Source organism: Coregonus clupeaformis, chromosome 26 (genome assembly GCF_020615455.1).
Source record: "Coregonus clupeaformis isolate EN_2021a chromosome 26, ASM2061545v1, whole genome shotgun sequence".
In the NCBI taxonomy this organism is placed as follows: Eukaryota; Metazoa; Chordata; class Actinopteri; order Salmoniformes; family Salmonidae; genus Coregonus; species Coregonus clupeaformis.
Window position 1 is genome coordinate 7020464 of NC_059217.1, and position 15188 is coordinate 7035651.

A 15188-nucleotide genomic window follows, 5' to 3' on the forward strand; every position below is an offset into this window, starting at 1 on the left:
ACTGTACAGGCTCCGGACTGGAGCCGCTGGCCGGAGCTGGACTGGGCACCGGTGGAGCGGATTGCTCTGGCTCCGGAGTGGATCCGCTGACTGGAGTTGGACCGGACCCCGGTGGAGCGGATTGCTCTGGCTCCGGAGTGGAGCAGCTGACCGGTGCCGGACCAGGCACCGGTGGAACAGGCACGGGCCGTGCCGGACTGGACACACGCACCACTGGCTTGGTGCGGGGAGCAGGAACGGGCCGGACCGGGCTGACGACGCGCACCACTGGCTTGGTGCGGGGAGCAGGAATGGGCCGTACTGGACTGGCGACGCGCACCACTGGCTTGGTGCGAGGGGCAGGAACAGGCCGGACCGGGCTGGCGACGCGCACCACTGTCTTGGTGCGAGGGACAGGAACAGGCCGGGCCGGACTGGGAATATACACCACTGGCTTGGTGCGGGGAGCAGGAACGGGCCGGGCCGGACTGGGAACACGCACCACTGGCTTGGTGCAGGGAGCAGGAACGGGCCGGGCCGGACTGGGAACACGCACCACTGGCTTGGTGCGGGGAGCAGGAACGGGCCGTACCGGACTGTGGACACACACCACTGGCTTAGTGCGAGGAGCAGGAACGGGTCGGGCCGTACTGGGAACACGCACCACTAGCTTAGTGCGGGGAGCAGGAACGGGCCGGACCGTACTGGGAACACACACCACTGGCCTTGTGCGGGAAGCAGGAATGGGTCGGGCCGTACTGGGAACACGCACCACTGGCTTAGTGCGGGGATCAGGAACGGGCCGGACCGGACTGGCGACACACACCACTTGCTTGGTGCAAGGAGCGGGACTGGGTTCCCTTCTAAACCCCCGCTCCTTCTGCTGCCTAACCAGCTCCTCTCGCCGTGCCTCTACACTCTCCTTCTCCCTTATCGCCTCCTGTAGCTCCTCCCTCTGACCAATTAACTCCTGCTCCCTCTGGACCAATAGCCCCCGTAACCTGGTGGCCTCCTCTCCTAATCTGCAGATTCGCCCTGTCGCTGCCTCCTGCTGCCTCGTCGTCCACGCTGTGTGCCCCCCCAATTTTTTTTATTGGGGTTGCCTCGGGTGTCCGTCGTCGGCACGGTTGGCGCCGTTTCTCCTCTCCTGCCTGGGCATTTACCTTCGCCCATGGCCCTTTCCCCGCGAATATCTCCTCCCATGACCACCATTTGCCCACCTGAGACATCGCTATTCTCTCTTCCTGGGCATGCTGCTTGGTCCTCATTTGGTGGGATCTTCTGTCACGATCGTTTACGGATGAGACGGACCAAGGCGCAGCGTGATAAGCGTACATATTTATTAAAGTACATAACACGAACAAAACAACAAACAAACTAAACGTGAAGTCCAAGGTAGACTAATAACATACCTTTACGGAACAAGATCCCACACAGACTGGTGCCAAACGGCTGCCTAAGTATGGTCCCCAATCAGAGACAACGAACTACAGCTGCCTCTGATTAGGAACCACCCTGGCCAACATAGATCTACACGATCTAGAAACTCAAACATAGAAAACTAAACATAGAAACTACACACCCTGGCTCAACATTTAAGAGTCCCCAGAGCCAGGGCGTGACACTCATAGACATTTCCACTTCACAATAAAAGTACTTACAGTTGACCGGGGCAGCTCTAGCAGGGCAGAAATGTGACAACTGACTTGTTGGAAAGGTGGCATCCTATGACAGTGCCAGGTTGAAAGTCACTGAGATTTTCAGTAAGGCCATTCTACTGCCACTGTTTGTCTATGGAGATTGCATGGCGGTGTGCTTGATTTTATACACCTGTCAGCAACGGGTGTGGCTGAAATAGCCAAATCCACTAATTTGAAGGGGTGTCCATATACTTTTGCATATATAGTGTATCTATTAAACCTAACCCTAGCTCTAACGTTAATCTTTATCCTAACCCTAAACTTAACCCTTACCCTAACCCTCTAAACTTAACCCTTACCCTAACCCTTATTCTAAATCTAACCCTAACCGTAACCTTAGCAAGCAGTTGCTTATTAACAGATAGCTTGTTGATATTTTGACTTTCCGGACTATCCAAATAATGTGTGACCTAAAGTAGTCTTACACAGGTCAACCATAACCTCTCACATTAACTTACAGTAGGCTACAATACATGGCTCTGTCCTGGTGACCCTTGGGTGGTGGTAAGTGAGAGCTAATGCATGTTAGTTTATCTACATCAAGTTTTATGTCCTTATGTCCTTCATTAATTGTTATTTTTGGGGGTAAAGTCTGATTCGCTGACCTACTGTGGAAAGGCTGTGGGCCACAAACATGCTATTCAAGACTACATTGTTCAACACTCAGTAAAATGGCCCTTGCATTTCTAATATGAGTGGGGTGGCAAAACAGCAGCAATTTCAGCACCGCCATGATGCCCTTTCTGGACCAAGTGCTGTCCACGCCAGTGAGGTGCTGAAAGTTGTCTAAGTTCACTCGAGTCCATCTTCCACATACAAGAAATACACTTCTCCTCCTTCGGCAGAGTTGATGAAGTTCAATAAACCAATAAGCAAAATTGAAAACTTGTAGCCATAACAAAGTTTCTAGGTCTTATTTTTTGGTCCCTAAAAGCTAAACATTTATTTTAACAATAGCCTAGGTCTTTATAGTGTTAAATTCCCATTGTTCCATAGTAAAGTTTAGTTAATATTGTGTTTTCATTACTTCTTGTCACTTTCTTGTCAAGTCTCTGGATTATTTGATTTACTGTTGAAGATATAAATTCATTAGGCTACAATATCTATTTCATTATGTTGATGGTTTGGTGTTTTAAAGGCCTGGATTTAGACTACAGTGAGGGAAAAAAGAATTTGATCCCCTGCTGATTTTGTACGTTTGCCCACTGACAAAGAAATGAAAAGTATATAATTTTAATGGTAGGTTTCTTTGAACAATAAGAGACAGAATAACAACAAAATAATCCAGAAAAACGCATGTCAAAAATGTTATAAATTGATTTGCATTTTAATGAGGGAAATAAGTATTTGACCCCCTCCCAATCAGAAGGATTTCTGGCTCCCAGGTGTCTTTTATACAGGTAACGAGCTGAGATTAGGAGCACACTCTTAAAGGGAGTGCTCCTAATCTCAGCTTGTTACCTGTATAAAAGACACCTGTCCACAGAAGCAATCAATCAATCAGATTCCAAACTCTCCACCATGGCCAAGACCAAAGAGTTCTCCAAGGATGTCAGGGACAAGATTGTAGACCTACACAAGGCTGGAATGGGCTACAAGACCATCGCCAAGCAGCTTGGTTTGAAGGTGACAACAGTTGGTGCGATTATTCGCAAATGGAAGAAACACAAAATAACTGTCAATCTCCCTCGGCCTGGGGCTCCATGCAAGATCTCACCTCGTGGAGTTGCAATGATCATGAGAATAGTGAGGAATCAGCCCAGAACTACACGGGAGGATCTTGTCAATGATCTCAAGGCAGCTGGGACCATAGTCACCAAGAAAACAATTGGTAACACACTACGCCGTGAAGGACTGAAATCCTGCAGCGCCCGCAAGGTCCCCCTGCTCAAGAAAGCACATATACAGGGCTGTCTGAAGTTTGCCAATGAACATCTGAATGATTCAGAGGAGAACTGGGTGAAAGTGTTATTGTCAGATGAGAGCAAAATCGAGCTCTTTGGCATCAACTCAACTCGCCGTGTTTGGAGGAGGAGGAATGCTGCCTATGACCCCAAGAACACCATCCCCACCGTCAAACATGGAGGTGGAAACATTATGTTTTGGGGGTGTTTTTCTGTCAAGGGGACAGGACAACTTCACCGCATCAAAGGGACGATGGACGGGGCCATGTACCGTCAAATCTTGGGTGAGAACCTCCTTCCCTTAGCCAGGGCATTGAAAATGGGTCGTGGATGGGTATTCCAGCATGACAATGACCCAAAACACACGGCCAAGGCAACAAAGGAGTGGCTCAAGAAGAAGCACATTAAGGTCCTGGAGTGGCCTAGCCAGTCTCCAGACCTTAATCCCATAGAAAATCTGTGGAGGGAGCTGAAGGTTCGAGTTGCCAAACGTCAGCCTCGAAACCTTAATGACTTGGAGAAGATCTGCAAAGAAGAGTGGAACAAAATCCCTCCTGAGATGTGTGCAAACCTGGTGGCCAACTACAAGAAATGTCTGACCTCTGTGATTGCCAACAAGGGTTTTGCCACCAAGTACTAAGTCATGTTTTGCAGAGGGGTCAAATACTTATTTCCCTCATTAAAATGCAAATCAATTTATAACATTTCTGACATGCGTTTTTCTGGATTTTTTTGTTGTTATTCTGTCTCTCACTGTTCAAATAAACCTACCATTAAAATTATAGACTGATCATGTCTTTGTCAGTGGGCAAATGTACAAAATCAGCAGGGGATCAAATACTTTTTTCCCTCACTGTGATAAAATAATTTTAAACTGAATAATGTCAGATATTTTGTCAAACATATACTGTTTTATATCTCATTCGTGTATTTGTTCAGGCAGAATATTATTTATGTTGTTATAGCATCACGTTTCCTCATAGCCTCAATCATCAATTAGATAGGCCCTAGCCTAGTGTAGCCTACGCGTGCATGTGATGTGGAATTAATGACGCAGTCATTGATGTAGAGAGGGTGTGACCTAATGTTTTAAAATTGTTCCGGTGGAATAGTACTTATCACAGATGAACAAGAACACAAGCAAACAGCAACCAGAGAGAAGTAATTATGAAGACCTCTCAGTGCCAAACCAGAGTCTCTCAGAGCGGCAGCGCGAGCTACATGAGCGGCCTCAGCACCAGCGCAATGAACCCGCTCAGCAGTGCGAGCCTCACCCTCCTAGTTCTCCTCATCTCAGCCATCCCCGTCTGCAAAAGTAAGTTTAATAATATATTTTGTCCATGCTTTGGGTATAGAATATGGAAAGTCTTGTGCATTGCTAAAGGTCGAAGTCAAGATGTTAAAACGAAAAACTTTTTAGGCAATGGGAAATATTTGTGGGTCTGGTGTAGCCTAATTGAATAGGTTATGAAAGTTTTTCTAAACCATTAAATTTGGGCAACATAAATTGCTAATAGGCCTAATCAACAAGCTCAACAACAACAATATATATGTTGAAAAGATAGACATTTGTTTAGCCTACAAAATAAAACTAGGTTAATCAATCATCTCTCTTTGTTTGTTTTAATGTGTACAACTCCTGAAAAAATTAAACTGTAGACTAAAAGTAGTTCTATTTCAATTCCTTACAATATGAATAGACCCATATCAATGTTTAAACTCAAGATTATTTCACATGCCAAACATTATATTATTGTGCGTAATTACGCATTCTTGGGAACGTTCCCAAAGGAGAGATAAGGTTTGAGAAATAATTAAAAGTTGTTTGTTGTTGTGGATAGTGACATTTACTTAAGTCTACGTTAAATGCAGATTATCATTATAATTATCAGTAAATGTACGGCAATTGTTGCCTGTTGCATTCAATTAAACGTTTGCCATGTCATCAACACTTTCAGCAGTTTCAATTGGTAAGTTTATTTTGTTCTGAAGAGGGCCTGGGGTCTCCCAGATTGTTGCTAAAATCAGAGCGCTAGATTTGATCGGATGGCAATCTTTCATTACAACGATGTTTTTTTATTTATCCTATTTAACCTATTATCCAATACTTTATTTTCGTTTATGGGATTTTCTCTGACTGGAATTGAATTGATTCTAAACTGTGTTGCATAGAGAACTGGTGTAAGCCTATAGGCACCCACCACCAGTACTGCGGCTTCACAGCCTGTTGTTCTAGGGCTGTTCAATGTCGGACCTGGAGGGCCGAAACACTTCTGGTTTTCGTCTTCTCCTTCTAATAAGGAACTATTTCAGACCTGGGAGACCAGGTGAGTGCAATTAACTACCAGGTAGAAACAAAAACAGAAGTGTTTCATCCCGCCAGTACCGGAACTGAACAGACCTGGGCTGGGTTTCCCAAAAGCATCATAGGTAGCAATAAAGGTAAACTTAATTCTATTGAAACTAAATGGATGAAAGATGATCTTAGTGCAATGATGATTTGGGGAAATCCAGCCCTATTCTTGAGTATGACATTAGGCTACACTTTTATGACTCCCCATAGCCATCTAACATACATAACTGACATCAGTTGGAAAGGAAATGACCTTCTAATCAACAATCAGTTAATTTCACAGTATTTTGAACCATCATGGGACTTCCTATTGGAACTTGTTGTGGATGAGCCTGATCATTAGTTTAAAATTTACCCATTAGTATTGTCAAACCTTTCTGGGAATAACATCTATTGTGGCATTGTTGCAGCTTGTTTTGGTAAAATTATGATTTTAGTGTACTTATTGCACTGGTAATTTCTCTCTATCTTTTATTTATTTCATGCATGGCCCTCTTCTCCCTCTCTCACTCCTTTCCTTGTCCTATGACTGACAGCTTGAATCTACTACAATTACCCCCCAAAGACATGTCAGGATAATCTGAGGCAGGCAAACTCTGGCCCTGACAAACAGGCAAAATTGTAATGACTTAACATTGGATTGGATTCGACTCCAAACAGCAATAATGTCACAAATGATTGAGACGTCAATAGATTTAGAATGGCAATCGTGTCAATCACTCTTCAGATGTGATCAATTATATTTGTTAAGGGTTATTTGCTGTGACATTGAGAGATTGATCGCAGCTTTGATGCTCTTATGTGTTAATTGGCACAGGTGTTTAGAGACAGTTAAACCGCGATGGTGACAGGAAGAGATAACAGAGCTATTGCTGTGTCAGATGAAAAGAAGGAAAGAAGAGAGGGAAAGACGGATCTATAAGGGAAAATAGTGGTTTACAAGAAAGACATCCCCTTTGGGGCATACCATTGCTGGATGTCAATACACCTTTGGGATACAGAGCTGTTGGTTTATATTTAGCTGGTCACTGTGAGTTTTTGAATATGAACAAATATGACCACAGGGTAACATAGGAAAGCTTCAATACACTCTAATTCCCATCCACCTGTTGTATTGTCAAAATGCATTAGTTCATGTCTATGATCCACTCAAAGTGGATTGTTATGGTTTTTAATCATGATCTGCACACTCCTACCAGCTCAGTCCTACAGCATCAATGTGATGATGTAATGATGCTTGTGCCTGTCTGTGTTTTAATGGAAGGTGTTCCAATACAACAGCAAAGAGCAACAATAGACCAGCACCAGCTTCTCAACCAGGTAGGCCACAGAACTACAGTGCTTCTCTTTGTATCTCTCTCTACATTTTCCCATACTAAGACTGAGTTGTTGCTCTCCTTTGCAATAAAGAGACATGTTTACTGTTCACTCCCTCTATCATAACAGCACTCTCTTGTCTTGTCTCCAATAGCTAGAAGATGTGTGCTCATCCTACATTTCTGCAGACCTGCCATTTCGTGTGAGTAAGACTAGAATAATTAAATGATCAAATGAAAGCGCTGAAGGGAATGGATGAATGTTCAATGTTTTCTTTCTCTGAACCTCTCTCATATTTTCAAGTACAGGATCAATTCCAATTATGATGAAATTTAAAATAGTCAATAACAGGCTTGAAATTAAAATGGTGTACAACTGTATCAGATTCTTACGCTCAACTCTTTCCCCCTGCTCTCTGGTTGCTACCCTAGATACCCAATGCTTTAGGAGAACTCTGTGTGTTCATGCTTGCACAGAAGTCTAAGGTATTCCACCCTTCATGTTCCAGCATAGTAGCTCAAACAATAATCATATGTATAAACACACAAATACAAACATTATAGTGGTTTATCCTGTTATGTGAGCACAACACAGTTGCATGTATATTCAGATTTGCAGTGTTTAATCATTCTCAAGAGTAAATTGAGTTTTATTTCGTTGTCGTTGCAGGACTTGAAAGGACAGGACAACCCTAGTAAAAGGGTAAGTGTGGCATCATGTCTGTTTCATCCATCTATTGAAATATGTTACCTTTAGTGAACGCCTATCAATGCAATCAACATCCAACCTTTTGACAATTTTATTTGTGCGTGTATGTGTTTGCTTGCGTATACAGTTTTTATTTCATTATGTTAAGCAACAAGGTGCTGGCTTAACAGAGGGGGCGGTAAGTTGGGTTAAAGTTCAATTTCACCATGCACTGCTTGCGGCTTGACACAATAAAGCACACTGCATTTTTTAAATTATTTGTTACTTGTACTGTGCTTTTAGTATTGTATTACCTTTTTATTCCATAACGTGAATTTATATCCTGGAAAAGTGTTACGTTTTAGCTTAGTTTCTTTTCCGGAGTAAACCAAATATTTTGAGGCATGAATTGCAGACACTCACTTTCTCAAAATGCATGCCTGCTCACACAAACACACACCCTATTGCTGCCCAGCTTGTTAACTTAGTCACTTCTCAAGAGTTGTCCTCCAAGGAGATAGGCCCTTAGGTTGCTGGTTTCTGGTATAGGAAATACCATAGTTTTCCCATCCCTGGTATAACAAAGGTTGAAAAAAACACAACTCCACCAGCCAAAGTGCTTCCCTTGTCTCTTGCTCTGCATGCAAGATGCAAACTATTTTAGGTGCGGCATGTGTCCACACAGAGGCGTCATGCCCATAGGGGGCACAGGGGCATGTGCCCCCTCAGATTTGTCCAGTTTTTTGTTGTTGTTGTTTCTCTGTAATACTTCTAGCCACCTAGCAATTTTATGAAGTTGGCTTTAACTAGCCCAGATACACTACATGACCAAAAGTATGTGGACACCTGCTCGTCGAACATCTAATTCCAAAATCATAGGCATTAATATGGAGTTGGTCCCCACTTTGCTGCCTCCACTTTTCTGGGAAGGCTTTCCACTAGATGTTGGAACATTGCCCCGGGGACTTGCTTCCATTCAGCCACAAAAGCATTAGTGAGGTCAGGCACTGATGTTGGGCGATTAGGCCTGGCTAGCAGTCGGCGTTCCAATTCATCCCAAAGGTGTTTGATGGGTTGAGGTCAGGACCATGTGCAGGCCAGTCAAGTTCTTCCACACCTATCTCGACAAACCATTTCTGTATGGACCTCGCTTTGTGCACAGGGGCATTGTCCTGCTGAAACAGGAAAGGGCCTTCCTCAAACTGTTGCCACAAAGTTGGAAGCACAAAATCATCTAGAATGTCATTGTATGCTGTAGCGTTAAGATTTCCATTCACTGGAACTAAGGAGCCTAGCCCGAACCATGAAAAACAGCCCCAGACCATTATTCATCCTCCACCAAACTTTACACTTGGCACTATTCATTCCAGCAGGTAGTGTTCTCCTGGCATTCACCAAACCCAGATTCGTCCGTCGGACTGCCAGATGGTGAAGCGTGATTCATCACTCCAGAGAACGCTTTTCTACTGCTCCAGAGTCCAATGGTGGCAAGCTTTACACCACTCCAGCCGACACTTGGCATTGTGCATGGTGATCTTAGGCTTGTGTGCTGCTGCTCGGCCATGGAAACCCATTTAATGAAGCTCCTGATGAACAGTTATTGTGCTGACGTTGCTTCCAGGGGCAGTTTGGACCTTGATAGTGAGTGTTGCAACCGAGGACAAACGATTTCTATGCGCTACGCAGCTGAGCCGTTGCTCCTAAACATTTCCACTTCACAATAACAGCACTTACAGTTGACCGGGGAAGCTCTAGCAGGGCAGAAATTTCACAAACTGACATGTTGGAAAGGTGGCATCCTATGACGGTGCCACGTTGAAAGTCACTTAGCTCTTCAGTAAGGCCATTCTACTGCTAATGTTTGTCTATGGAGATTGCATTGCGGTGTGCTCGATTTTATACACCTGTCAGCAACGGGTGTGGCTGAAATAGCCGAATCCACTCATTTGAAGGGGTGTCCACATACTTTTGTGTATATATAGTGTAGGTTCCCAATCTCCCAACCTCATAACTAGCTACCAAGAAGCCATTTCAGGCTGTCAATGAAGTTAGAGTAGCTAGCTTGTCTAACTATCTTAGCTGGCATGCCTGCTGGCCCGGTGAGTGGACGTTCTCCATTTCTCTTTATAATGCATCTTTTTCCAGCTACTGTGAAAAGTTTGGATGTGTGTAAAACCCTCCATAGTCTGCGTTGTTTTAATATTATATGCCCATGGGGAGAAATTATGGTGCCTTTAAGTGTGACATAGCCTATTTAAAACCAGTTGTTGTTTCGTTTTGTTTAGAATTTGATTAGAATTATTAATGATCTTTTTAAGCCTTATCAATAATTAATTTTAATCTTGCTTATTGACAATGTTTGGCATGTCCATGCTCAGCCATAATGCAATTTACAGTAGGCCTAGCCCCTATATCAGTGTGAATGCTATTGAAGCCATGCAATTACTTAAAACAATGTGGACTGCAAATGGGTTCAAGTTAGTATTTAGCAAAGATATGTCTACATTTTTTTATTTCATTTCTGTAAGCCATTTAACAAACTATAACGGACTAACATTGGAATTGGAGTTGATTCGAAGGCCATACATAAAATACCGTAAATACACAACTTGAAGCAACCACATATTTCGCAATGGAGCCTCGACACACCCACAACTTGTTTATTAATCAAAACCCAGCCCTTTCGCGCCAACACCAACAAGTGTGCTGATAATTGTGATAGTGAAAATAGCACACACCCCTGAACCTATAACGCTACCGCCTGCGCTTAAATTTACTGTTAAAATATGACTAGATTGCAGAAAAAAAGGTGTTTCAGGTGTTTGAAAAATGCCAAATTCTCTAACTTACGGACAGGGGACCTAGCCCCCCCTACAGACCACCCCCCAGCTATCCTCACTTACTTTGTGCCCCTCACATTTTTGGGGTACATGACGCCACTGTTTCCACATCAATGTATACTGTCTTGTTTGCATGATAATTTAAATTACTCATGCCCCCCTCACTTCCGCTGTGTCATCAGTATGACTGACGTGGGGGAACATCATCAGCGCAAATTAGATAAACAGAAAGGACAATGTATTTTTAAGTGCCAACTATTTTCTTCTCAAATCTCCAAGTCATTGTAATAGCACCGAAATGACATTCTCTATTTCCTGTGATGGCTTCATTAATTCATTTAGGATATAGCTCTGTTTACAGTCACTGGGCGGAGGTTGGATTTGCAAAGTTCTTCCTCAGAGGATGTTAGCACAGTAAAATCAAGTTGAGTTGACAAAATGTGAAACTTGTCAACCAGATAACAATCAAAATATGTATTTCCTAGACATTGTGATTACGCCATGAAAATATTTATTTAACTGATTGTAATCGGTTATCTGACATCACTTCCATCATTATGACATCCCACACCAAATTTTGTTCAATGTTACCTACGCATGACATTACATTTTAGTCATGTAGGAAACGCTCTTATCCAGAGCGACTTACAGGAGCAATTAGGGTTAAGTGCCTTGCTCAAGGGCACATCGACAGATTTTTCACCTAGTCGGCTTGGGGATTAGAACCAGCGACCTTTCGGTTACTGGCACTATGCGCTTAACCACTAAACTACCTGCCACCCATGATGCTGGTACATTACATCTGTAGAGAAAGTATAGCACTTCTATGTACTGGCATGGCCTGCATGTGGAGAGTGTGCTGTCACTATATGCTGTGTGTGTTTGTGTCAGTGTTGCCCAATTCAGAATTGAATCGAGGAATGCATCAAATTCCAATTCTTGAATTAAAGGAAATATAATTGAATTCAGTGAAATTCTATAAAATTCAAATGCCTCTTCTATTCTATATTAGGTGTAGTCAAATCAAAGTTTATTGTTCACATACACAGATTTGCAGATGTTATCGCTGGTGCAGTGAAATGCTTGTTTCACTAGAAACACAAGCATTTCGCTGCACCTGCAATAACATCTGCAAATCGAGCTCCAACAGCGCAGTAATACCTAGCAACAAAAAAATACAAAAATCCAGAATTACAAAATAAGTTATATATGATGAGCCATGACTAGAATACAGTATTTACAGTACATATAAAGTGGGAGAAACAGTATGTAAGCATTATTAAAGTGACCAGTGTTCAATGACTATGTACATAGAAAAGCAGTATAAGGTGCAGGGTAAAGTACCTGGTAGTCTATACAAATATACATATTGAACAAATATAAAAAATGTCATTATATACATGCATATAAAATATTGTTGAAACAATTGATTTCAGGACAAACTCTTAAAGGAACAATTAAGGAAAACAAAACCTGTTTATGAATATTCTAAGTCATTAGATTTCATTAATCACATACATTTTGTTCAAAATGGGGAAAATACTCAATTTCCCAGGATGCATTAGTTTAACCCTCAAGTTGACCCTGAGGCATTCAAAAAGAAGCCAAACAAATGAATTGGTTGGTGGAAATATAATTGGCTATTCTAAGCACTAATGTTAAAAGAGTATATAAACATTGTTTTCAGAGAAAAGTGATATTTGTTGGTATCTGGAAGTGTGACCAGTCAGATTCAATGAAACTCATGTTCTATGACTGAGTGGAATTAATTTGAATTGCACTGAATTAACTTCTACTTCCTGTCACTCAAACTCAAATTCTACATCCTGTGGGGTGTGGCCAATTCAATTAGAATTTCAACTCATGAGTGGAATGGGAGTCAATTCCAAAATTCTGAATTGAGCCCAACCCTGGTGTGTGAGTGTGTGCGTGCACATGGGTGCATCCACTGGAGCATGCATTCATACTTGTGTCTGTATGGATGGGATGTTAGGGGGGAATGTTGTGTGTGTATATGGAGTCCTCTCTGCAACCCCCAGCCCTCTGTCTCGATGTCAGGGCAGTTGTTCATGGTTCTCATGTTTCTTCATGTCTGTCCGTATGTGGATGTTTTGTGGATGTGTCAGTCCCCTGTGAAGCACCCTCTCCTGCAGCTAGTTCCTCAACTCCATACCAGACGAGAGAGAGGAGAGTTTGTGGTCCGCGTATGTACCCTCTGCATGTTCCTTTTTACATCTACTTTGCACCTCTCACTTCTTTGGAGAGGAAATCTCTCAGTAATCTCTAATCACAATTTGCAGTGCTTTGTTATAGTGTGGTACTAATGATCAAATTAAAGATCTTGTGAACACCCTTTGCTTTTATTTACACAGGAGAGCTAAAACTCTTGATGTGCCCTTAGCAGTCAATATAGGGCATCTGGAGGATATTCTCTTTTCACTTTGTCAACGTATGCAGGATTTGTCATTTTTTCAGTGTGTTGCCCTATTATGAGACTGTTTCATTGTGCGTATAGAGGCTACCTTTTTTACACACATACTGTCACTCTTTCTACTTGTCTACATTAGCTGTTCTTTTCCATGATGCAGGTAATTACGGTCTAAAATTAGTGCTTTAACTCAACATAATGAATCCTTCATTCTACCTGGGGTTGGCATTCACATAGTAGCTACAGCAGAATTGTGAGTGGAGAAGTGCTCAGCTTAGTGTGTGTCTGTTTACGGCAGAGACTCAATGGGAGTGACGTCTGCTCTAATGGGTTTGCCTACGAAAGAATGAAATAAGTGGAAAAGGAGCTTAGACAGATAAACAAGGATATCTAGCACACTTCTTTCTGTTCCAACTGAAATGTTGACTTTTTTTCATTTTAAAGTGGTTGTCGGCTGAATAAATACTGCCTTAATCAAATAAGACAATACCTGATTTTATAGCACCTGATCATTGATATCTTCTGTGCTTTCTGTTTAGGATGATCTCCAGGGACCTGGGGGAATTCAGAATAGAGGGTACTTCTTATATCGGGTATGATTGACACATTCAGAGAACAGGAATGCTCCATTCAAAAGTTTATTTGACTTCATACATCAGTAACATTTATTTTTCTTACTTACAGCCAAGAAATGGAAGACGAACCCTGGAATTTGAGTAAATGTAAGGTTTGGGGTATTTCTCAATGCCATTATCATTAGTGAACACTGCTGTAACACTGACGTCCATTTACTAGTGTACCCTGAAAGGGTTGGGATGGGGGGGAAAAAACACATCAAACTGTAATCTGACAGAGAGGGGAGGCATGTTTCCATGAAACTCTTTGGTGATTATTACTGTGAAAACAGTATGAAAAAAAAAAAAAAATGTATGCACTCACTAACTGTAAGTCTACTGTGTTTGTGCTTGCATGTGTTACAGACTCCCTACTATACGCTGTACAGAGATGACACAGAACCAGAGAACCGAACAGGCACAACCATCATAGAGTGGTCCAGACCACCGCCGAAACGATGTTGAAAGAATGAAGAAACAAAAATGAACAACAAAGAAATTAGAGTCTAAGTAAAATAATCTTTGTTGGTCCAAAAGTCTTATTTGTGTTACGTCTTTTGAAGTAAAAGCATTGTCATATGGTTATTTTTGTGGTGGCATGATTTTGCAAACAGACAGATACTGCTTATGAAACTTGCACAAAGAGGTCCTGACGCAACTGGAAAATTGTCAGTGAACACAAAAGAGGAGTGTGTTTGTGTCTGTGAGCTGAAATACTCTTGACCATACATAGTAGGGGTGTAACGATTCGTTTTAACAACGATTCGATTTGTATCACGATTCGTGGTTGTCGATACGATTCAAGGACGATATTGGTTCATTTAGAACGATACGATCCGAAACGATTCAGTGACTTGAAATCGATTCAGTAACCTTTTAGCCAAAAATTCAACCAGTGTGACTGAAATAAATACCTGGATACTGGACAGTGAAGGTGAAGTTTCCTAGATTCCTGTTTCTTGTAAGGACCGCAATGGTGGCTTGATAATTTCTCGCTCGTCGGCTTCTCCTCTGTCGTCCGCCATGCTATGTTTTGTTGTCTTTGCGCCTTTGCGCTGCTGCTGGCGCGGGGCGATGACGTCACGGATAGGCAGACTGAATCGAGTAATGTTTAAAGCCTTTATCATTAAAAGTGCTAAGAAAAAACATCCATATAAAGTCTGACGTGCTTAAATCCAATGGGTTATTTCCTAGTATCGATACAATCGATTTATTACATTTTAAAACGATGTTAGATTGATATATGTTGTCCAAAAGGCCAACTCGCCGAGCACAGATCGATGTAGTTGGATCATAGGAATATAAATCGATACATCGATGTAGTAGATGGATCGTTACACCCCTAATACATAGTGTGCTCAAAAAA

At 42.3% G+C, this 15188-nt stretch overlaps 1 protein-coding gene across 1 annotated transcript; it reads left to right on the forward strand.

The window, feature by feature from the left end:
* The first annotated feature begins 4725 nt into the window (after positions 1–4725).
* nmu (neuromedin U) lies at positions 4726–14624 on the forward strand. The gene is made up of 9 exons (XM_041848515.2): positions 4726–4898; positions 7201–7256; positions 7408–7455; positions 7685–7738; positions 7923–7955; positions 12907–12984; positions 13748–13801; positions 13893–13930; positions 14189–14624. Exons 1-8 carry the CDS (start codon positions 4751–4753, stop codon positions 13926–13928), a joined length of 507 nt encoding a protein of 168 aa, XP_041704449.1. The 5' UTR covers positions 4726–4750; the 3' UTR covers positions 13929–13930; positions 14189–14624.
* Positions 14625–15188: the final 564 nt, after the last annotated feature.

Coding starts and splice junctions, on each gene's coding strand:
- nmu (XM_041848515.2), top strand. CDS start 4,751: ATGAAGACCTCTCAGTGCCAAACCAGAGTCTCTCAGAGCGGCAGCGCG. Junction 4,899..7,200: donor AGCCATCCCCGTCTGCAAAA/GTAAGTTTAATA, acceptor TTTTAATGGAAG/GTGTTCCAATACAACAGCAA. Junction 12,985..13,747: donor GAGGAGAGTTTGTGGTCCGC/GTATGTACCCTC, acceptor CTTTCTGTTTAG/GATGATCTCCAGGGACCTGG.